Here is a 24,305-nt window from a genome sequence, read left to right on the forward strand (position 1 = left end):
TGTGTCTCCTTCCCCTCTTCCAGTTGATGTCAGACTAGGATGCTTGTAGGGTTATTATACTGGCCTTGTCAGTCCTGCAAGAATCACATTTCCAGTACCTACCACATCTCCAGTACCTACGGTATTGTAGAAAAACAAGTACAGAATTTTGGCATCGACTTGGTACCAAAATATCGCTTCTTGTGACATCCATAAGTCAAGACCAACATGAACCATCAACCAAACAAACAGTTACTGACAGAATCTAACTCTGTGAGATCCATTAAATCATATTCTGAGATGTTTTTTGCTAAGTACACAGAAAATACAGTGGGGATCTTTACTGATGGGACCCAGAGTTACACGGTTGTCAGGAAGAGGAAAGCCAGCCTCTCCTCTCTTCTCCTCTCCTCTCCTCTCAGATCACGTTCATGTTTTTGTATCATGTTCATGAATATGTTCTTTTCTCTCCTTCCATTGCATGGCTGGCCCGTGCCATAGGCAAACTAGGCAACTGCCTTTTCCTGGAGGCCCCTTAACCAAAAAATGCTTTTGAAGCTTTTTTTTTTTTTTTTTCTTTTTTCCACAGCCTCTACTTGCTTGTGTTTCCAAGCTGCATACAGAGTTCCAGTCCAACTCCACAAGCTACAGAGAATATCTGTCACAGCTCTATATCTGAACACTGTATAGGCTGTATGCACTTTAGCTTTATCTAGTATTCTCCTTTTGTCTACTGGGTCTTACATGTCATTGGGCATTTTTCAAATTTTGTACATTTACAAGAATATAAAATTCACAAGGACCTTTTATTGGGACAGGCTCATTGTCAGTCTTGTTTAAAGGAGGGAATGTTAATCGGTCAGTCACTAACCCAAGCTTTTTTCCTTGATCTCCTTTATTTGTACTTTTTGCTGTAATATGTTTTTACCCTCAAATGAGACTTTTTGGAAATGCACATGGTGACATCAATACATATGCAACAAACACCAATTTGTATTGTTTAGATAAAACTTCCACATAGATTTGACATGTTTTTATCTTTGTTCTGTTTATACTATAAAACTATATATAATCGTTCCTTGTCAAACACAAATGATGTACATTTCATAGTAGAGTATTTATTGTACAGTGTGTGCACAAAAAAGAAAACTCTCTCATTGAATTGCTTTCCCTACAGTAACATACCAAACACATTCTTTGCTGTTCTTTGCATACAGCGCCTTCAGTAGAAAGCTTTTTTTGTGTGGTTTGATTGAATGATTATGGTCAGGAAGTTCTCGCTCACAATGAAAGTTCACACTACCAGCTGACCTGTGTAAATTACATTTAGCGTGAGCCTGCTACAAATTAGGCTCCCTATTCTCCTTGTGATGTCAACAGAATGGAGGTTGCCAAGAAGTGCAGGGCCTTGGAAATGTGTCCTACGAAGGCCGAGGCAGTCCATTATCTTGGCGCTGTGCACATGGCACAGACAGAGAAGAATGGAGGACGTGCATCCTCGTAGATAAGTTTATGATCACAGGCAAAGGCAGTAATTCAACAAGCTTACTTGTACCTCACATTGGTTGAAAACTGTTCTTAATTGAGGTCCGTCCTAAAGGTGATATGCAAACACTGCACATACTGCACATGACAGAAACCCACTATACACTGCATAATGAAAAATAAGTGTGATCATTTATTGATTAAAGAAGAATTTATGTTTTTAGTTGATATTTGTGGTGATAAGCATACATTTGGTGAAATAAGTAATAGTAGTGTATACTTGCATCGGATTCAAGCTGAGAATATTGCAATGTATGTATAGACACACTTTGGTCTTAATTTTTGGTATTTGTAACAACAGTTTATATTATATAATTAATGAGTTATTCCAATCTTTTAAGTAACACTTGTGCTTTTGTCGTGACAAAAAACCATTAAAAACAGATGGAAACCTTATACCTATTATTTTATACACCTCATACCTTGGATCTATAAAACTACCAGAGAAAGAAAATCATGACAAATGACAAATCTTTGAAAAACGCAAAGAACAACTACAATCTATCAAAAATAACAACTAAAAAGAGAAATATTTCAGAGCATTTTTGCCTGTAACAAAACACACCTCACTGTTAAAATGATGGTGTTTAAAAGAACCACACTTCCCTCAACTAAAAGAAACAGCTCATTCATTAGGATGATGAACGGTTGTTCTTGAACTATCTGCGATGGGTGTGTAATTAGTCCATGGACTGCTCAGCAAATTTACATGGGCCAGAACCGGTCCCCAGCCATGAGATTTGACAGTACTTTTAGATTATATCTGGGGAAACTGCAGAATGACCAGAATAGCTCATCAAAAAGTTGAATAGTAGTTTAGACAACTAGTACTTCTGTACACATCAACACTTGTTTTCTTATATTGCACAATGAATGATGGCTGTAGAAAAGTGAAAGATTAAAAAAATTACAGGAATAAGAACATGCTCAGACTCACTGTAGACCTGTAGATGTCCTTTGAAAGCAGTGCCTCCTCTTGGATTCTCAGCTTTGCACTCATACATGCCCGAGTCCTCCAGCTGAATGCTGGGAATCTCCAGCACAGCCTGGGACTTCCGAAGCCTTGCTTTCTTGGGGATGTTGCCATTTATCTTCCTCCATGTGATTGTCGGCACTGGACTGTGAGAGGAGAGCAGTAAAATTACACACTTAATACAGTCTAGGAGAGTAAGCAGTGATTACAGCATATGATATGGGAGCTGCATTTTTGTTCTATAAAATAAGAACATTACCATTAAATATAAGATAAATTCATATACCTTCATAGACTGATCTGTCATCTGACAATGACCTTTTAATAACATCTATAATTATTGAGGACATTTTTGTGTTATCTTTTAGTTAAAATATCAAAAAAGATTATCTCCAGCTATTCCCTGGTTTGCTTCTGTGGGAGAACATTAAAAAAAACAACAACAACAAAAAAAAAACTGTTTAAAACTTGCTTACAAATTCTGAGTTTATACATTCTTATTCAAACTGCATGTGTTGACTGTTGTTGAATTTGTGCTTAATGCTCCATCAATTTATTGATTTATCAAATTACATGAGTTTTGTACAAGCAATTTGTGACCTCATTGGGAGTTTTTGGACATTTGAATACATGATTATTAAAGAATCATATCAGTAAAGAAAGTCATTGTTAGTTCAGCCGATCAATCAATCAAAGACATTTTAAAATAATAACATTTTACTGTAGCAAACATCTGCAATGACATACAGATCCCAGAAGTCCTTAATTTGCAATTAAGAATTGACACACCATGATGTCTATTTAATGTTGGTTCTGCTCTACATGTGAATCATTAACCTTTTGACCACTCATGATGTATTTACTGTACCAAATGACCCCCACATTAGACACAAGGTTTCAGAGGGACAGTGACAATATTCTAATCAGGTTATTATAACAGCCAGAGCGATTTTTATGATTAGTTTACGAGCGGTGTCATCTATCCTCGCTTATTCGTGGATTGCCCTATAGATCCTTATGATAGATGACTTGCACACGCAGAGAATGTCTTGCTATACACTCAGTATCAGTAATGCTCTCTTGTATGACAACTGGAATAGACAGGTCTCTGAAAGATGGAAATGTGACACCACGCAAACCTCCAGTGAACCCATCAATCATTTAGCCAAGATGGAAATGTTACATCCCTAAGCTTTTTCATCTGTTCTAAATTCACAAGGACATACAAGTGCTCTTGGCTACAATGGCTACAATTAAGATTCAGAGCATGTTTTAAATTAAAAAATTATTTATTTTTTTTCTATGTTGGAGTTTTGGTGTTTTGTGCCTCATTTTGAAGACAAATGTTTTAAGCATTTTCTTTTACTTTGTTTTTTTTTTGTTGTTTTTTTTTAATAGCTAACTCATTATCTTACAGCATGCATTTAGGTTTCCTCACATCACTGGGAGTGTGAAGCAACATACTGAATAACAGTCAGTATTTTCAGACAAATTTCAGTTCCTTTAGCCCCAAGTTCTGCGGAATGAAATACATCATATATGCGGACCTATTCATAGACAGTCACAATATTTACGCTTTTACTCGATATTTATGTAACATGCATTTCAGTAAATCCCTGAAAAAATGAATACGTTTAATTTTACCTATTTCTCAGAGACACATTAATCCAGTCAGATAATGTAAAAAAAAAAACTATCATAAGTCCCTGTCATCACTTGTATCTCCCCACCTACAGACAGTTATATATTGTAATAGTGTGTTAAATCAGCAGCAAAATGGTTCCATACATTATGGGTCCAGTGGCAAAATCTGGAGCCTGAGGTAAAATCAGATATCTGTGTGGGGCCATTTGTTGGTACTTGGCATCTTCATTTTAATGCCCCTGTGGCGTATAAGAACAATATAAACACACACTAACAAAAGGCATGATATGAATGCAGTACTCATGAATATGGCATGCAGTTACGAGGCACCCCCTTATATGTTACAAATGGAGACCTTTGCTCAAAACAAAACTCTGGACTGGCAAGAGAACATAGCAAATCTATAGAGACCTTGAGGGGGTGGAACATGAGGGTGAATCTTCCAGAGTCTATGGCAGGATTTCTCATTGGAGACTGAATAATCCGCACCAGGCCTTCAATATATGTGTTCACAAGACCATGGGTGGGTAGGAGGGAACAGACTCACTCAGTTTACAAACAAGAAACTCTGCCTGTCAGTGTCCGCCGTATGAAACTGTTTAGATCTGGTCATTCTGGTTGATTTTATCAAAGCGTACAAACTGAGAATTGTGCAGCCTCGCATTGAATGTGTTGCACACTGGTGTTTATGTAAGGTGTTTCAGTTTTCAATTTAAGAACATGCCCATAGGCAAGCTCTGTAGATTACATCTTAATTAGCATTCCACACAATTGCTGTACCCTCATCTGGACTAGTTCCATAATAAAGGTTCAAAATTAAATCTAATACTGGAGAATTGGTTTGCTTCAGATCATTAAGATCTAAATATTATCCCACCGTTTAGCTCATTTGCTAAGCTCTTGATTTTCCCTTTAGGAAACTCTACACTATTTTTTTAAGGGAGAATCTACCTGAAACACAAAGCCCCATTTTGCCTGTATGATCTGAGCAAAACAACCGTCTTTCAAAGACGTTAACCACAGCAGCATAAAATGTGTTGTCATTAAGAGGCACTTTCTGTTGCTGCTGACAATGTGGTCCTTGTGTAGCTCAATGAGGAAAGTAACTGCAAAAGGTTCAAGAGTTTGATTCCCTCTGGGGTCAGTGAAGCTAAAAGTATATCCACTACTCCAAGGCAATTTGGATGAAAGCATCCACCACATGCTACATATTATATTTTAAGTGGAAATGAGTGGGAGAATGTGTAACCCATCAAATATACAAGCCTTTTTGAACTGCAGTGAACTTCATACTCCAATATCCCTTGAAATGAATGCAGCTAACAGAACTGCACTTTGCAGAGTTTCTTATAAATCAGACTATGAAGCCAGGGTTTTAAATTGAATTTGTGTTTTTGGAAATTTAGCGAATAGTACATCGCCATCAATAAGTGCCTATACTCATTCAGGTTAACGATCCTGATAATCCTTTACTTAAAAAAAATAAAAAAATCATTGCCTGAACGATAACTGCTTTGCATCAACTGGCAATTAGGAACCAGAACCAAAATCTGTGTATACTGTACAAGAGTGATATGTGTGGGTCGGTTCTGATGTCTGACTCTGCATGTACGCATAAATAATTCACCCGCCACCCACCAGAACAAATTATTTTCCACTATTTAGAGACCCGAAAAATGAAGCTTAAAATATGTTCACATTTTAGAGAATGTAATGAATATTTTCCTGATACACTATATTATATATGATTTCACCCATCTGCAACCCATCCATTGTTAATCAGAGTGTTAATTTTTATGACCCGGCCTATCGATCCACGGATTAACCACAGTGGCTGCAGATATAACTGTGATCTGCGCTTCAATACTATACACTGTTAAACAGTTAGTAAAAGCTAAGGCTGTAAGAGAAGTAAACACGAATCATACAACTCTTTTGCTTCAGATTTCTATTCAGAAACCATTGACTATGAACTGGAACCCAGACAAACCAGCAAACTAGTGGTTCAGATGATAACAGACTATTTCAAGAATGAGCTAATTGCTTGTAAAGTAACTTTGGTCTGTCTCTACTGACAGCTCCCATGTAATGCAGGAAAATGCCTAATGAACCCTTGTTAGGTCACACAATAATTTGTTTGAATACCAGTCCTGTTCACATAAAAGATCTGAAGGACAGTGCTAATGATGCCTGTTTCCAGCGAAAGTTGTGCTTGGTTTTATTTATCTTTTTATCTATATGAAGTAACTTTTGTTACATAGTGTTGATCCAGAGTGGTAAACAATATTTATCATTCTATGGAGAATTCATTTTCAAATACACACAAGTTACAAAATCATAATTAATAATCAGTCTTGCAGATATTACTAAAGATAACATTACAAGGTGACCAGAATGCAAAGCTCTTTAAATTGAAGGAAGGCCGTGTTTTTATTGCTCTCTCTTTCATTTTCTTTGTCTAATTGTTCTCTCTGCCCTTGACTATGGCCTACAAAGTACAAAGTAAGCAAATATCACAACAGAATATCACATCAAGAAGCTCTGGCATTCACACACAAAGAGCTTTTCCGCCCCATCTTAGCTAGTGGTGCCATCATACATATTGATCAACAGCAGGAACAAAACTTCATTTTCAGCGCTATATAAAGACTGGCATTCCTTAATAGGGTGCGCTGATAAATCATTCATCTCTATGTACAAGGGTAAGTCACTGGGATCACTGTCTGACTGAAAACTATCATGCACAAATTACTTCATTCATAGGGCAAGGATTCAAGCTGTTTGGCTGTTCTACAAGCATCTAAAAACTCCTGCCTAGCTTCATGGGAAAACTAAGTGGTGTGAGATTAGAATGCAGTGTCTATATATTTAGGAAATGACTAACCATAATGCGGATAATTAATTGAAACGAAGGTAAACAATTATGAGGTCCTTAGTCATCTGTAGATTAGCGACTGTTTGCACATAAGATAGGAGTCAGCGATGAATAATTCATGCTGAATAATTATAAACAAAATGGAGTAGTATGTTGTAAGATATTTAATCCTTTCTTGTAGTGTCAAACACCACTTCAACTTTGCTGTGAAAAAAAAAAAAAACAGATTGAAAATATTTTGCAATAATTTTTGATATCAGTGTTTCAACTATACAATTAATTGTGAGTTTATTTTTGGTCTAACCTACCCAAAGCTTATCCCAAAACAATTAAAAAATATATTTTAATGTAAAAAGGCAATAGCTTCATAAACCATGAACAGCAATGCTAACTTTAGTAACAGTGGTAAGTGCTTTGGATTTCAGTCTCTGCGGACGAAAGCGTTTTCCCTCCTGGCAGACAACTATTACAAATTTCATTTTTTCATAGACATAACCTTGGCTTTCTACATTCATAACAGACCCTGAAAGCACCCAGGAAACACAGATACATTAGGGCTCTCAATTATGAGAACACATGGGTCCCTAGGGCTGAATTCCCTATTCAGTCTTCCCCCCATGCACTAACATGTCATCTAACAGCCGAGCTACGATGCTGCACTTCTCTACACTCACTTAACATCCTGCCTGAAGACAAGATATGCCTGGTTCCCACTCAGGTAATGGAATAATGTAATTTAAAGAAGAGAGAAAAACACAAGGGGTATTATCTAAAGGATCGCTCCGTACCAGATCATTGATAGGCTGTAGTATATTGTTCCTGGTGATTAATATTATACTGCTGTAATAAACAGCTACCTATATCTGTGCAATATGTCCTTGTTTACTTACTTCCCCAGAGCAAAGCACTCCAGCCTGACAGTGACTCCTTTGGCAGCCAGTACAGATGTAGGGAAATGCACTTCAATTTTGGGCTCATATTCACCCATGACACCTGGAAAAGGTTAAGAAAGAGGAATTGCAGACATTAGAACCAAGCAGATTGAAACAGTCACTTACCCTCCCATTACCCATCATCCTCATCTTTTCTAGCAATATGCTACACAGAGACTGGGTACAGTGATTTCAAAATAATAAGGATGTCCACTGCCTATTGCCCTAATGCATCTTTTATGAGTATCTAAGCAACGACTGAAGAAAAAAAAAAAAAAAATTGTAGCAGCAAATCTAAAGTTCCTGAGGATTCCTCATGTTCAAGCCTCTAAAATACACAGAGTGCATTAAATCAAGCAATGTGCAGGTGTGGGCACATTATGCACGCCATCTGGCATATCGTTCAACTATCCACCTTCACTTTACACACTATTTATCAATAGGGTTAGTGATTAGCTGGCTAGATACAGAGCATAATATTTTTGATCTGCACAAAAAAAAAAAAAAACATGGATTAAAGCATACACAGAATTATCCAAGTTTAACAGATGGTATAATACATTTCAATTAATTTTCATTATTTTATGTGGTCAAAGTCAGTTGGAAAATACAGGAATATGAGTTCAATTCTGCATAGTTCTGCTGTCTATGCACCACCGTGTCTACTGTGTAAGAAATGGTGGAAAAGCACAAAAGCCATCACAAAAACAGAATATTAGGATGATGTAGTAAGTAATGCTCTACAGTGCCAACAGGGAAAAGTGGTGTATTGTTCCAATAGAATTAGTAATCCACTCTACAATTCACAAACACATCACAAAGGATACAAGCGATAACAGTCCTGCTAAGTCTTACAGCTCCACTGTCACAGCCAGGGGATGTGTTTTCTTAGTGTATGTACTGTATCTTAAGGTGGGCATTTATATCCATTTATGAGAACGATATGTCGGATGACATTGAGCAAATTTGGAGTAACAAAGGAAAGCACCTTCACCTGGGATCTAATTAATATTTGCGATATGAATATTACGTGAGTGGTTTACTCTTCACAAAATAATGTTAAATGCACACAAAATCATTGCAGGTGAACCCCTCTGATGGACACACTGCCAACCCCAGCACCCGCCTGAATTCACAAGACAACATAGCAGACCATATGCAGCGCTGCTCCAGATGCACTGTAATGTACATAATCAGTAAGACAAATGACCGGCATGGCATTTGAGAAACCATAATTATACCTCCTACATGTGCCTGACACTTTTTATGTGAAAAAATGACTGCTGCAAAGAAGAGTGGAGTTATTGAATTGTAGCCCACTATGTATGGAAAAGGAGTTTTATGATATTTGTTCCAAAGAACTTTTCAATTTCAATCTCATTCTCAACATTTATGGCTCCAAAGCAGCCCTTCACATATAATGAATTTGCAGTATTTCATTGGTTCATGCCATAGTATATTCAATATCATATTCACTCAGTGGCTGGACTTGATAGAAATGAAAGAAATAATGTCCAGGTTTGGCATGTGAAAACATTACTGGCCCTCATTTGTAGTGTAGCATTATATATTATGTTCCAATTTTATTTATTAATCACATAAAAAATACATTTTCCTGTTGTGCTTTGTTGTTCAATTTCAAAGCATGATGCCTGTTCTAAAATTTACTGCAACCCCAAGCTTATAGCACTGAAAAAGTGTTTCATTAGCGCTCTGGTCCAGTAATAAGATAGGCATTTAAGATTCCTCCAAGAGGCACTAACGCAGAGAATTTTTGTAACCTAAAATAAACCGAAAATATAGACAAAACTTACTTTGTAGTTTCATATGTTTAAATAAATTCATTAGAATTACTATAAAATATAATAAGACTTTATTTCATATTCATTAATGTAAATTCCTTTGTATTTGTGAAATAATCAAATCAGACTTAATACAATTTTAATAGCTTAATAAAAACTTTCTTTTACTTTCTTTTTAACCATCTCCATAACTTGAATTGGTTTAGCCAATTCCTGGGCAGTTGGATGGGTCTCCTTAATGGTAATTGGATTGTCACACCCCTACTGTAGCACTCACTGAGAAAGCTGCCCTAAAGGCATTGATCCTCCATCTATACTGTATCAGCAGTGCAGCCATGTTTTATACAAAGAACATGATAAACAGTCCAAAAAATGTTGTAATATACCAGACAATCTCTGGTAAGTCAATTATTGATTTCATTTGTTCTTGGAGATAAGGCAGTGGTCTGACATGCAGGCAGGGGGAAACTGCTGCATGTTCTCAATGAACACAGAACATTCAAAATAGTCTTCTAACCTAATATTTTTAAAATCACAGAAATAAACAATCCTATTAGTCTAGAGTGACAGATCTAACTATGTTGTTCTTCACCATAACATGGCTTTATACTTATATACTGTGTGTTGGTACTTCCTTGATATTCAGAGTAACAAACAATGAATTGTTTTGACTACACCACTAAAAATATGTGGATTAGTATAAAAAATGTCATGCTGACATCCAATATGGCTATGGGCCTAAATTCCTCAATAACAATTTACAGTGCAATTCAGAAAACATGCCCATGATGAGATGACATGTGCCTGCAAACATTATGTTTCACTGATGTTACTGTCAGTGTGGAGAGAGAAAATTTCTTATAGCAATAATAATAACAGCGCTGGTGCTGCAGTGCAACTGCAATCTTTATCGCATATCTCTGAGTAAGAACAATGGGTCCAAACCTAATATGAAATTTTTTGATGACAAAAATTTGTGGTATAGTCTTCTATGTATAAAGGTTTACTCTCATGTATAGAATACCTTTATTTATAGATGGATGAATAACATGTGTTTCACTCTGGTATTTACCAACATTACTGATGTAAACAAACCTAACTCAGACCCACCCTCACTCTTTCTAGCAGTAAGATATAGTGGCAATTTTACAGTGATATGGCATTTACAAGACAACTCATGTAAATGTGAGCCACTGTCACTATAAACAAAACTGTTTGTACACAAGGGCAAAATATGGATGAGAGATGATGGAAAACCAACAAAACTCCTGTATATAAAAGGCTGTGTAAAATATCAAAATGATTTATTTGTAGCAATACTAGTGATAGTATATAATTCATTATTTAAAATTAATTATATAATTAATCTTACAAACATATGCTTCTCATGTGTTCTGATTCAGGATTATTTCACACTTACTGCTATCTGCAGTAATATGATGCACAACAAAGAGATAAATCAAAGGCAGGGTGTTTCTGAGATGAACTGTATGTCTGTTTAAACACAGTGCATTAGTCCAGAGTTCAGTGATCTGCTAAAGGTGGATTGCGAATTGACGATCAATGGCTTCCAGCAGGGTATAATGGAGCCCAGATGCTTGTTTTGATTAAGAGAGTCAGGGTTGGAGCTGACAGTGGTGAGCCACACACAGATCCAGCTTGAACTGTCTACTGTGTAATAATCACTCACTTTTACTGAGGCACAGATTGTGGAGTCTGATTGGTCAGACTCCAATGACTGAGGGGCGCACACAGCATCGGAACATTTGGGTGTCTGCTGTGAGATGTGCCAATGTAATTTTCGGCATTTTAGACCCAATTTCACAATATAGAGGGCTGCTGAGCAACATGAGATTTGCAGAGCAAGAGATGCCAAGACATTCTTTGGCATAATGGGCTTACAACTGTAGAGATTTGATTTGGCTATGTTGTGCTGCAGGTGAGAGTGTTGTCCTTCAGCCCATGTGTCAAAGCCACATATCACAATACTGATGCTACAAAATTGATTCCTCTTCCATCAAACATTGTTGAAAAATAACAACAAAAACCTGTTTTTTCTCCAACTATGAAGCATATTTAAACGACGATATCAGACTGACCACAGCGCTTCTGACTGTATTTTGCATCGTGGTTAATGAGAGACACAAACCAATTAAGTAGTATGATATATGTCTCTGAGGTCCAGTTCATACAAAGTTATGCAAACACAGAGGGTAAGAAATCTTGCTGGAAGGCATGTGATCCGTAAGAGGTAAATTCCTGTTGCAACATTTAGAGCAAGCCTGGTTCCGAGGCACAGAGGCCCTTTCACAGCTTCACTGGGGATGTAATCTCAGTGGCTCTTTGAAACCTTGACAATGACAGGCACCTGTGTGAAGTGATGGACGTTTCTCTGTGTAGTCAGATGTAAAAAGCCTGTAGGTGAAATCCACACCTGAATCCAACAAACAGCTCCACAGCATGGCTCCTGAGAGGCTAGTATAAAAGAACGAAATCCCATCCACAGCAAGGGCCATTGATTCAGTTAATTTTATGCTGGAAAATGATTTCCCTGATGGCCAGTTTCACCAAAGCACATTGTGAGTGAAGAAGGCTCCCCACACTAATGTTAAAGCATTGCTCACTATCTATTTGCGGTGTGTATGGAATTCATAACGCCTTCGACCAACATGAGGCTCAGTGGAAAGCAGAAGACCGTCCCACTTTTATTAACCTATCTGATCTAAATTTTTTTCTCCAAATGCATTACGATACAATAAAATGCACCAGCAGAATGTAAAATATGCTTTTAGATTTTCATCTGTGCTAAACAAGTTCAGCAGGGGGAAGAGATGTAATAGATCTAAAAAAAATGTTTACACTTTCAGATGAACAGAGAAAGTATCACAAAGGACTTTGTGATACTTTCTGTGTAGTGTGTGCTTCATCCAGTGAAATCCATTAGATTTGTCTGCCTAGAGCATTCATACAAATCAGGGCCTATCATGTGTGTGAGGTGCGATAAATCTGAGAGCCTCACCATCAGTTTTCAGTGTTAGAGGTGTTGGAGGACTCAGAACCCTTGCATTTGTCACTGTGTTCTTCACCAGACAGATGTAGCTTCCTACGTCAGAGGGTTGCACCTTCGAGATGTACAGGTTTCCTGTGTCCTGGGAGATGAAGCGCCGACTGTCCTCGGCAACAAATGAGGGGAACTCATTAAACACCCAGCTGTAGATAATCTCTGTAAAAGAGAGAGAGGAGACCATACAGATTAATGTGCAATAAAAAGTATAGTTTCTCCAGATCTATGTTTTTGTGATCCTAAGAAAACTAAGCTTCATTTCTACATAAAAAAAAAAAATAATCAGTAGCTTTCTTTCACATCTAATCTCAGTCCCTCCATTCAGACTATTCATAATGGTATTAATAGTAAATCCTTGTACAATAACAATAGCTGGTTATTGAGTTTGTGGCAGAGAGTGTCAAATAATTACTGAAGCGCACAAACAGTTCTCAGTAGTCTAACTGCATGAAAGAAAGAGACTTCACTATAAAAAGGTGCATCTGATCTGACATGTTAACAATGAAATATAGTTAGTGTGTGTCATACTATAAGTAGAATATTTTATATAACATATGAGGCCATGTCATACGACAAACACTAAGAAAACTATTAACCGCAGATAACATCATTAATGCCACTGCTGTTAATCACTGCTCAATGCCTATGAAACAATAATAATTTAAAGAAGTAATGAGAGTGGGATTTGTACAACAACAAGGGATCAGCTTTCTCATCACTATAAAATGACTGCGGGTTTGAACTAAGTCCAAGAAAATAATCCTGAGGCCCCTAAAGATGAAAAAATAACAGGGTCTTAATGAGCCTGTTATTTGCAGAAAGGTTATTTTAATTAATTGGTGATACCATCACAAAGGTAAAACTGGCGTACGATAACTGATTATTCCAAGGTGGACTGATTCCAGTGAGCTTGGTTATGTGAGTGCATGTGTGTGAAGGGTCACGAAACGACAGGATCAGTCATCTCTTAACTAAAAAAAAAGATAGGGCACGGAACGGGATTTCTCTGACTTTAGAAATAACTATCTTTGTAAGATATCAAAGCTATATGCATATAAGTTGAATCTTTAATATTTTATTCATGAATTATAGTGTGATAATCTCGGATATAAACTTTTGAACCCTGGCAATCTTAGCAAAACAGATGTTCTTCTGTATTTAGTATTCTGTAGTATTTAGTAATACATACTGATATACAAATTAAATTGTAATAAAAGAAAGACTGCACAGTTGCTTACAACAAAATATGTGTGTTTGAAGAAAACAAGGAAGATCCAAACATAGTCTTCAAAATCACCCAGAAGAGGAATAAGTGGGTGATACAATGGATGGATAGATGGATGGATGGATGGATGGAATATGACTATGATGAACACAGAGCTCACTTTGACAACATGCTGTTTTCCTTTTGTCCATTGTGCATAGTTCTACACAGTCACATCCATCATTATATAAAAAAAACAAAAAAACAGGACTGTCAGGGACAAATTAATCTATTCTATGTTGCCTAGCAATATTTCACAACTCTTTGATTCTGCATCCATTATCTGTCTGTCCAGGAGAAATGGCTATATTTTCCTTACACTATCGGAGTCATCTCGGTGAATAACGATTAACTGCTGTTTCAAAGATGCTCAGATGTGAAAGATTTGAACTGAATTCAAACTGAATGGCTGCAGTAGGGTAGAAAGGAATATTTGAAACACAAACTTGATGACTGTATATAAAGATACATATACAGCCATTAATGTCAACAAATTAATTCCATGGTCAGTCTCATTTACTTAATCTACTGAGAGGACTAACTAATAGGTAGAGGAAGCACAATTATACACAATATAGTTATAATCCACAGTCTGGGCTACAGTGGAAACTACACCAACTGTACTCTGTATAGAGTAACTTTACTCTAGTTGCTTTAAAATATAATACAGCAGCAGAGAAAATCTTTCCTACAAAGAATTAACTTTATCAAAGACATCAAAGTTCCCACAGGTTTTATTCAAAGGTCATCATACTTTAGTTTCATGAAAGTAAAACACTATTTACCAGAGACACAAAAACTGGTCACAAGCGCTCAAAGCCATGAAATAGAAAATAATAAACTTTTCACATCTCAGTGATTTCAAATTATTTTCACTCATGAGACCTATCTAATTTAAGTGGCCTTTTAATGTCTTTAAGTCCTCCCACAAACAATTTAACCCAAACATTGTTTAACACTCCCTATACAATATGAATTTCAATTGTGACACGCTCTGACTCACCGAGGCATTCATCACATGGGCAAATTTTATGGCTGTGGCATTTTTTAAAACTATTTAGTTGTTGATCATTTCTCATTTAATGTTAGCACTGTTGAAGAAATAAATGATAAACTTACTTGTATTGTGTATTTGAGCATAATCTATAAACATGAAAAATACGCATCAAAATAAAGGCTCAACAGCCTGCTGAGGCTGGCCTGCCACTCATCTATGAAGGAAATATTCTGACTGTGTAATAATTTTGACTAAACTAAACTAAACTAAACACTAAAGCTTTAAATTTTAAGAGGTACATTTTTATAGCTTTAGTTGAGGAACCTTATAAAATATAAATACATGTTTTCTTGTAACAATATCAACATAGGTTGCTTTATCAATTACTTTGTCTCTCACTGCAGGAGCACTTTAAATACAAATCCTGTGAAAGGGAGCAGGAAACCTTCCATAACCCTTGATAGAAATTTAAAGTTGTACTGTTATTACATGACAGTAATATTCAACTTACTTTAGTTATTCTGTGTTTTAAGTAGCATAAATGTCACTTTGTAGATCTGATTTTTTATGTGTTTTATTTGTTTAACCGTGTATGCTTCACTTCTCTCACAATTAATTTAGTGACTTCATTCAGAATATCAAAACAAGAATGCAAATTATTACAACACTACAGTGTTTCACCACACTATACTTTTGATATTGAGGTTGTTTGATGATATCTAATGTAAAATTGTTTTCAATTGTAGTTTTAATGGTTGAGTGATTATTTACATATAATATATACTGATCTCACTCCACAACATCGTCTCCAGTATCTGATTCTAATTTGATGCTAGTCACACTTCTAACCATTAATGTACGGGGGTTTGACCTGTAAATGTGGTGTGAAAAATTACATGCAGATTACATGGAGCCAAGGCAACACCTGTGCTGTGACTGATAGTAAACTTTAAGGATAAAAATCACCTGGAATTATCTTTCAAAAGTTGTGTCATCAATCATGAGTTTTCTCTTTTATTTTTTATTTTTTGTCAGCAATTCTGTCGCTGACTTTCTGGTTGCTATCACGTCATGCAAAATGGCATCCAGAAACAGGAGCAGGTACTGAAGAGCTCTTGGCAAACATTCCCATGGGTGCAGTGCCGCAGTACAACAGAGCTGATGCAGACAGAAAGCCTGGATGATTCATGGCTCACATAACATCTTACATTAGAGGACAACTGCAGAGAGAGATATTCAAGATATGCCATTAAAGAGCAGTGCCTATGCTTTGCCTATGTGAAATAATTGGATTGGTGTTGTAACATTTCTTTTCATTTCTAATGATCCAGCAAATTTGGTCTCTGAGAATCTGTACTCTGGCTCTGTTGTTGCCATAGCTTTTCACACTCACCATTTGAACAGTATGGATGAATGGATGGATAAGAGAATGGACAAGTACTAAAACTAACCATCACAATACAATGCAATAAATAAATAAAAAAAATAGGACATTCATAGTGAATAGTGATGAGTTCAATGACTATCCCAAAAGCAGTGGGAGGAGGAAAAAGAGGAGAAAATATTTTTTCCTCTGGCTCTGGGAAAAATATCTTACCTGGTGAATGAGGAGGAGGGGTACACATGAGAACCACACCTTGGCCTTCACGCACAGAAACCCCACCTCTGGTCTTCCCACTGAAAGCACCAAGATCTGAAACAGTACGCAGAGACAATCCTCCTCAGTCACAGTCAGATAAATCATGGTTATGTGGAATCATTTTGAAGGGAATAGAACACTTATTGTTGTCCCTGCAGCCATCCTTCAATTTCATTACATGAATTAATGACGTAAAAAAACACTAATGCATCAACAGATTTGAGCTGGTTTCGAAAGGAAAAGGCTTTGATCCACCATTCGGTTCCTGGTGGTAGTACCTTGTGTTTTGTCATCTGCTCACACCCATCGGTTGTGTTCACATGTTCTCATCCTGCTGCACTTTTACTTTCACCTCTACTGGTTGTTTGTCTGGTTACAACTATTTTCAGTATTGATTAATTTGCCTATTTTTTCTCAAATAATCATTTGGTCAATAAAATGTCAGAAACTAGTGAAAAACATCTGCTTTACTGTCCCACAGCCCAAGACCGTATATTCTGATTGCCTGTTTTATTTGTATCAAATACTTGCATTGAAGAATCTGCAATGTTTGAATTTGAGCAAATTAAGTGCAAGTTGAATGCTTTACTTGCCCGTTCACCAGCCCAATGGCACACTACCTCCAGCACTGTACTGAATGCTTTGGATGTATACTGTATCATATACTGCACAATTATCCAATATGAATGACCGGGCCAAAATAGGAAAACACGAAATCCCCTGAAGTTGTTGAAAAAATCATGTACCACGGACACACTGAGCCGGATCTGGACTTTGTTTAGACGTCTTTACAATTACATCTGTAGAGATGTCATATTGTTTGAAAGACTCCACTTCTAAACTTTGAATTTTTCAAATAATTTAAATTGAAGAATTAGTTAGAATTAAATCATCCCAAATAAAATGTTACTGTTTTTCGCAGACTTTTGTGTTTAACTGGTTGTTTTTCTGTGGACGTAGGAAAAAGCAGGTTTAAAGTGAAATCCCAGAACTGCAGCCCTTTGGAAACTAATACTGCCTGTTTAATTTCTAGTTGAAACGATGCCAAGCTGTGGAAATCAAGCGACAGGCTGCTGACCCAGGGCAGGTCTCTGTGTCTCTACCACTTTCATCCCCTCACTTTGAGGGACATTGTTTACCCTTACCCTGGCAGTGTTGGATAATTATGCCTTGCAGTGACTTGTGAAACTTGCATTTCCTCTAAACTTCTGGCACATTTAATAATGATCATGGTTCATGGCTTTCATTTTAAAATGCAGCACTTGGTCAATTTCCCTTCAATGTGTATTTCTTTACTTTCTAGAACATCAGCGTGGTCACTTGTCCATTTTTCATCAATAAAGCACAGAGTTGCATTTTATTTTAGTATTGGTCACTTTGTTTTTTTGTTTTTTCTTTAAAACATTTCAGGAAATGGTCACACTCAATGCCATCCACACTAATTCTGAAGAAGCTAAAAGATAAAGAGAATAAATAAATAAGGCTATGGTAAAAAGAAATAGCCCACAATGTTAAAAAAGAATGCAGGAAGAATGTAGATGTATTATGCTGCAGCTTTTCAGTAGAATCAGTCAGGAGAGTAGGCTGACACATAAACTGGATTTGCAAGCATTCAATCTGCACCACAACTCAGTCTGTAATGCTGACCACTTCCTGTGCTTAAAACAAGGCAGACTCAACACTGAACAGACAGTCATTCAGTGCTGGAACAACAATACACAAAGCTAAAATTTCTGAAATACAGATGACTGTAGAGATCCTCTCTTGTTGTCCAATGTTATTCAAAAAGTTGTCTTGTGCTGCTATCCTAGAGTTACTCGATCCCATCATCTTGGCCACATTTGGTATGAATGACTTGTGTTGATTTATTTCTGCTAACAATGTGCCACCAGAGTGCAGAGATGGAGAGCTACTGATTGTCACCATGTTCACTATTGATTCACCAGCAGCTGTCACCACTCACACTTTTTTTTTTTGTCATTGCAGATTCCCTCTACCTCTTTGTCGCTTTTTATTCATCCAACATGAATCATAACTTATTGCTGGTCAATGTCCTCTATTGTACCTTTAATGAGCAAACAGACAAAAGGTAAGATAAGTAGATCTTATCTATTGATAAACAGGGTTAGGAAGGAAAGAAACAAATGAGTCAGTAAATAAGTAACATAAAAACCAACTGACTATTGACCAAGGCTTTTTACATCCGGCTGCTGAAGAACAACAGTAATTGTCTACAACATGACTGCTACTTGGCAGAAACTCTATGTGAGTACGTGTGTTTCTGTGGATATTCCTTTCTCTTCAATTACTCAGCCAGGATATATATTGTGGAAATACTCTTCTTAGCCAGCTTGTCTAATTCAATAAATATTGAATGTAATTTTCATCTTTATGTATTCCCATCTTGTTATTCTACATAACCAACTGCTACAGCACAGTAACAATTCACCCCACAGTACAGTATATCCGGAGACCCATTACACTGGCACATGGGAAATTATTCATTTTACATCTCGGGCAGATGCAACACTGGTTGTTTGGAATAAAGAAGTCATGGTTAGCATGAGCAGTAATAGGTAACACTGAGAAAGATTAAAAAAAAAAAAAAAAACAGGTGCCACCTACATAAACCTATATTACTGTTTGATTGTTAAGTGAGAAGCACATTGTAGAAGCAACACAGCAATGATCACTTTACTTGTAATTTGGGGTGTTTCAGTTAGAGACAGAAGTAAGACATCAATGTTAGAGACATTCATATGTTATGGACCCAAGAGACGAGGTTCGAATAAAACACTTACTGACCGATCATTTCCCCTTGCAAACTACAGTTATGTAAGTGAATCAATATTAATGACTTTTTAACAATGTAAAACCAGCATGATCGTTACAGCATCCTCAAAAATTACAAGTCAACATATGTCCCTATAAATATTTAAAATCCAGAAATGCAGTGATGAAATTTGCAGCAAGCACAAGAGCAGGTGCTCAATGCAAATCAGCTATTTCAAGATCAGTGTGAATTTAATCAATGGGCATTAACTACTGATCATTTCAGATTTGTAGAACATTTCAGAGCGGGGCGTGTGTGTGTGTGTGTGGGTCTTCAAATGCTCGAGTCAAAGCATCCCGTTAATTTCATTACTACTGTACTGCTCAGAGTGGCTCGATACCTGAACCTCAGCCAGACTCGTCTGCAGAGAGAGAAGAACTCTTTGGGGAGAAAGATCAGAAGCCTCCTTTCTGCCTGCTGCCTTCAAAGTCACGGCTGAAAAACAGCCCAAGTGCGAGTTCAGCAGCTCAGAATTTCAAAACAAAGAGAGAAAAAAAGGATCCTACTCAAACATCTTTGGAGCAGAGTACATGACCAGTGGATAGAATACAGACAGCTTTGACTGAACCTTTCCTCGCGCACTCGGGCTGGTCCTTTCTTACCTCTCCCGATTCCCCACATGAAACTGAGCTGTGTTCAGTACGTCCGCTTGACATAACAACCCTCTGGAGTAGTGGGTATAGTCAAGTGCTGCACAGGCACGTAATTTCAGCATTTGCCCAACCAAGCAAAAATTCATTCATGCCTGCCCGATCTAAACAATTGAATTTTTTTTTTTTTTTTTTTTTTACCAGATCCTTGCCCAGAGCTAAAATCTTAACATCAATAAATCACAATTCTCTTATGCGCGCACACACACACACACACACACACACACACACACACAGAAGAAAATACCAACCAAGATTTAGTGAGACTAACTATCATAAGCATAGACAAAATCTTAAAACCTCTCCACAAGAAAACTGGTAACAATCTTAAACAATAATAAAATCAAACCCTTACAATGCCCGACTATTCATGTCAGTTGGCTAGCAAATCCAGGACTTCCAGGGCTGTATTATGGCAAAGGCTAACCACCTCGCTGAAGATAAGCTCTTCCACCATTGACAGTAGAAGTAATTACATCTTTACAAACTATAATATTAACCTTAGCTGATTATTATATGGCCGACTCTGACCTGAACATGTAGAGGATTTAGTGTACTCTGATTGAAATTATAGCCTGCTATAATTTCAATCAGAGTACACTAAATCCCCTAGTGTTGTAATATGATACAACACTCTTTCCCATCTAAAAAAAAGCATTACAAGGAGCTGTGTCCTGCCTGTATGTGATGTCTCAAGTCTTATACAAATCAGGTAATTACTTCTTTAAAACATTCAGTTTATGAGGAAAGGAACTGCTCATGTGTATCTGAACTAGTTGAAGTAGTTGACAACGCACGTCATGTCAACGCATTGGAAATGTGCAGTGCCAACATGAAAAGAGAAGAAAAAGTTGTGCTCCACGCTGAGTGATAAATACCCACCATTTGTTATGCTGAAAGAGAGAGGGAAGGTTCTGCATCCAAATGTGTGCTGCAGGGCGCCTCTCTTTGTTTTCTGTGGCAAGCCTTCTGAAGGGTTGCATTTTAAAGAAATGCAGCCTGAGTATGAGACTATTACACATTCATGGTGTTGAATATACGTTCGGTATATAGCTGAAAGAACACTCACACGAATGTGTCACATCATATGTTAAACAGACATGGATAAAATTAAAGGAAAAAGAAATTTGGTCATGGGATGAAATGGCTAGATAGGTTTTCCTAATATAGCTTAGTGAAGCCCAGGAGCCAGCAACATATACTAAGCTCTCATGTGAAGTTAAGCATATATAGGAAACAACCTCAATAAGCCACTTTGTTTCGTTTTTTTGTTTTTCACTATTTTTGAACAAAATCTTTTAACTGTATTCTATCATCATCCCATATATTTCCTAAATTATTATATGTCTTATCATCCCTATATAGTGACTTGTCATGCTGTATATGTAGCACTGTGGAAACCAAATTTTGCTCCCATGTATGTCGAGCATGTACTACAGAAGTAACAATAAAGGAACCTAAACTTGAACTTAATGGATACAGGTTTTTAAAAATGAAGGAAATATGTAATATTTAATTATAATAATAATTATAATATTTCTAATTTTTTTTTATCACAACTTACTACTTATGAGGTGATTACAAAACATCAGGATTTGCATTTTTGGAACCCATTAGATTTAATGGAAATTAATATATGTCCTACACCCACATATATTTTTTTTATTTTTATGTTTTCATCTCTATTACTAACAGCATTTAATCCACAAATAGAGCAAATGTTTGTTTCAGTGTTTCTTTAACTGACTGATGATACTATCTGCAACCATTAAAGAAAAATTATTCATTCTCCCACTTGGATATTTCTGACGGGTTCATCAGATCTCACCACAACAACAGTTGGTGAGATGTGGGATTTGTTGCTGACTCAGTAGTACGACTGCGATAGTCACACATGTTTATTCAGCAAGTGACATTTCAGGGCCTTGTCTCCAAACCCCCAGGCCACAGAAAATTTGCTACTGTTCCACAGTGCAAGGCAATAATGTTATTCAGCAAAAAGAGTTGAATAATAATGATATAATTTTATAGGCGATTTTTTGGCTCTTTTTGCTGTTATACCTTGAACTTGGTGCAGGCTGCCTGTGCTGTATCTTTCTACTCCCTGTCACGCCCCAACAACAGGATACTGACTGACCTGTCTGTTACCGAGACTACAAAATCCAATTTTGTGTACAGATGGCTTGAGTGAAGCTGATGTGTGACAAACAAGTGGCCATCATCTCAACTGACATACCTGCCAGTCAACCAAACATAACCGCAAACATACCCTCTGCTTATGACTTCACATGCTTTCAAAAGATTCTGCCAAGGCCCCCGTTAGGAGAACGGCAATTAGCTATACAGACCAAATTAACTAGATTCATACAGTATCAATCATGGACTACACTGTGAAAACACTGATTTGGATTTGAAGATAGCTTTGGTGGTGGTGTCATTTGCTTTGATATAGCCCATTTTTTGTAATGGGGGATCTAACCCCCATCACAGGTGGCACATCTTAAGGCACTGCACTGTACTTGTATACATGCATGCTGCTGGTTGCTGTTTGGCAGACAGTTATTGAGAAGGAAGATGATACTTTCTTCAGCGTAGTAAGGTTGTGTTAGCCTAACCACAGTCCATAGTCAACCATCGTCCTATTGTCACCCTGTGAAATTGGGAGGGGGACTACACAGCTGTTCATGGCCAAGGCCGTCCACGACGGTCAGCTTTATGTTACATTACCCCCCGAGGAACAGAGCGGAAGAGAAGTGACCAAAAAAAAAAAAAGAAAACAAGTGCGTCCCGCTTCGCTCGCCTCTCTCCCTCATTGACTCCAAAAGTTGTATTTACCACCATAAAAAGCAGCAGGATAAGAAACTGAACTAAATGATGTGTTCTGTCTTTCTGTCGATCTCCTCTGCTTTTAAATCACAGCAGCTCCTACACACAACAAGCAGCTTCATTACAATCAGCTGATCAGGGTGTGTGTGTGTGTGTGTGTGTGTGTGTGTGTGCGTGTGCGCATGTTGCAAGCATCGGTTATATGCCATTACATTATATTATATATGGTATATACACTCTGGCAGGCAAAATTAAATTTAGTATTAATTTAATACTACAAATAATAAGTTACTAGATTAATGGGAAAAGAAGTCAAATACCACCTTGACATTTGCAAATGCATGCGCAATCGACGATCGTTCTAATTAGAATCTTGCATTGCCACTGTAAATCTAATGGATAAAACAGTGTCAAGCAAACTCGCAGCATTTATGCAAAACCAAAAATAGCTGCCCATGTCCCAGCTTGAAGCTTAGACTAATAAATGAGTGCCTTCATGTTGCGTTGCTCATTTTCAGGCGAGTTCAATTTTTCAGGCAAAAAAAAAGGCTCAAGCCCAATTTTTTTTCCATACTGATTTGGCGCTCAAGTGGAAAGAGGAGGAAGAAAAGCAAAAGATCTGGACAGTTGAGAGGACAGATGAGGGTACATGTTGAGGTGCAGCTTCTGTCCCTCAGAAACTAACAGCACTGTTTTGAAGCGTGTCTATGCTTTACCATCTGGGTATTTCAGCCTGCCAATGCAGTATGGTTTATATTTAATTCAGGACCAGTTTTCTTTTGATTTTTGTTCACTTTTTTGATCACGTTCATATATATGAAGCTTTGGCTGGGGGAAAAAAAAATTGAACAAAAGAGTAAAGAAAACCTTCCCGTGGTTCTGTTGGCCTGAAGAAAATAGTGCTTTTACAGAAGAGAACTTTATCCCTTTTTCCTTTCTTCAAAGTTTCAGGCTAATCTAGCCATTTGTTTCCTAAGAAATGCCTTTAACAAGTGTAAGTCCCCATAACAACACATGTACTATACTTTATAGCAACAGCTCAGTGACTGAGAATGGTAGCTCCCTGTAGACATGCCAATAAGGCTATTATGGTCATTGCCCCAGAGGAAACTATAGAGAAAACCAACAATGCATTTTCCTCTGAACATAGTGCACCTGGTCTTGCCATGTGAGCTGCCTTAGCCTCTGATGATGTTTTGGAGGTAGGCCAGGGGATTACTGGGGAAGAAATGTGCTTTTTGCTCTCATTTACCATTAAGACGTGGTGTTTGAGGGCAGATAC

General features: G+C 37.2%; 1 protein-coding gene across 4 annotated transcripts in view; it reads right to left on the minus strand.

The window, feature by feature from the left end:
• Window positions 1–24,305, minus strand: part of cntn5 (contactin 5) — a 100,998-nt gene that overhangs the window by 26,498 nt on the left and 50,195 nt on the right. For all 4 annotated transcript variants that reach the window (XM_056375160.1, XM_056375159.1, XM_056375161.1 and 1 more), the window contains 4 exons: window positions 16,673–16,768; window positions 12,770–12,973; window positions 7,907–8,009; window positions 2,462–2,643 (listed from right to left, as the gene is read on the minus strand). In XM_056375160.1, the coding sequence (XP_056231135.1) occupies window positions 2,462–2,643; window positions 7,907–8,009; window positions 12,770–12,973; window positions 16,673–16,768 (585 nt within the window). The remainder of the gene's footprint in view (window positions 1–2,461; window positions 2,644–7,906; window positions 8,010–12,769; window positions 12,974–16,672; window positions 16,769–24,305) is intronic.

The sequence above is a fragment of the Seriola aureovittata genome, chromosome 4 (genome assembly GCF_021018895.1).
Source record: "Seriola aureovittata isolate HTS-2021-v1 ecotype China chromosome 4, ASM2101889v1, whole genome shotgun sequence".
Lineage (NCBI taxonomy): Eukaryota > Metazoa > Chordata > Actinopteri > Carangiformes > Carangidae > Seriola > Seriola aureovittata.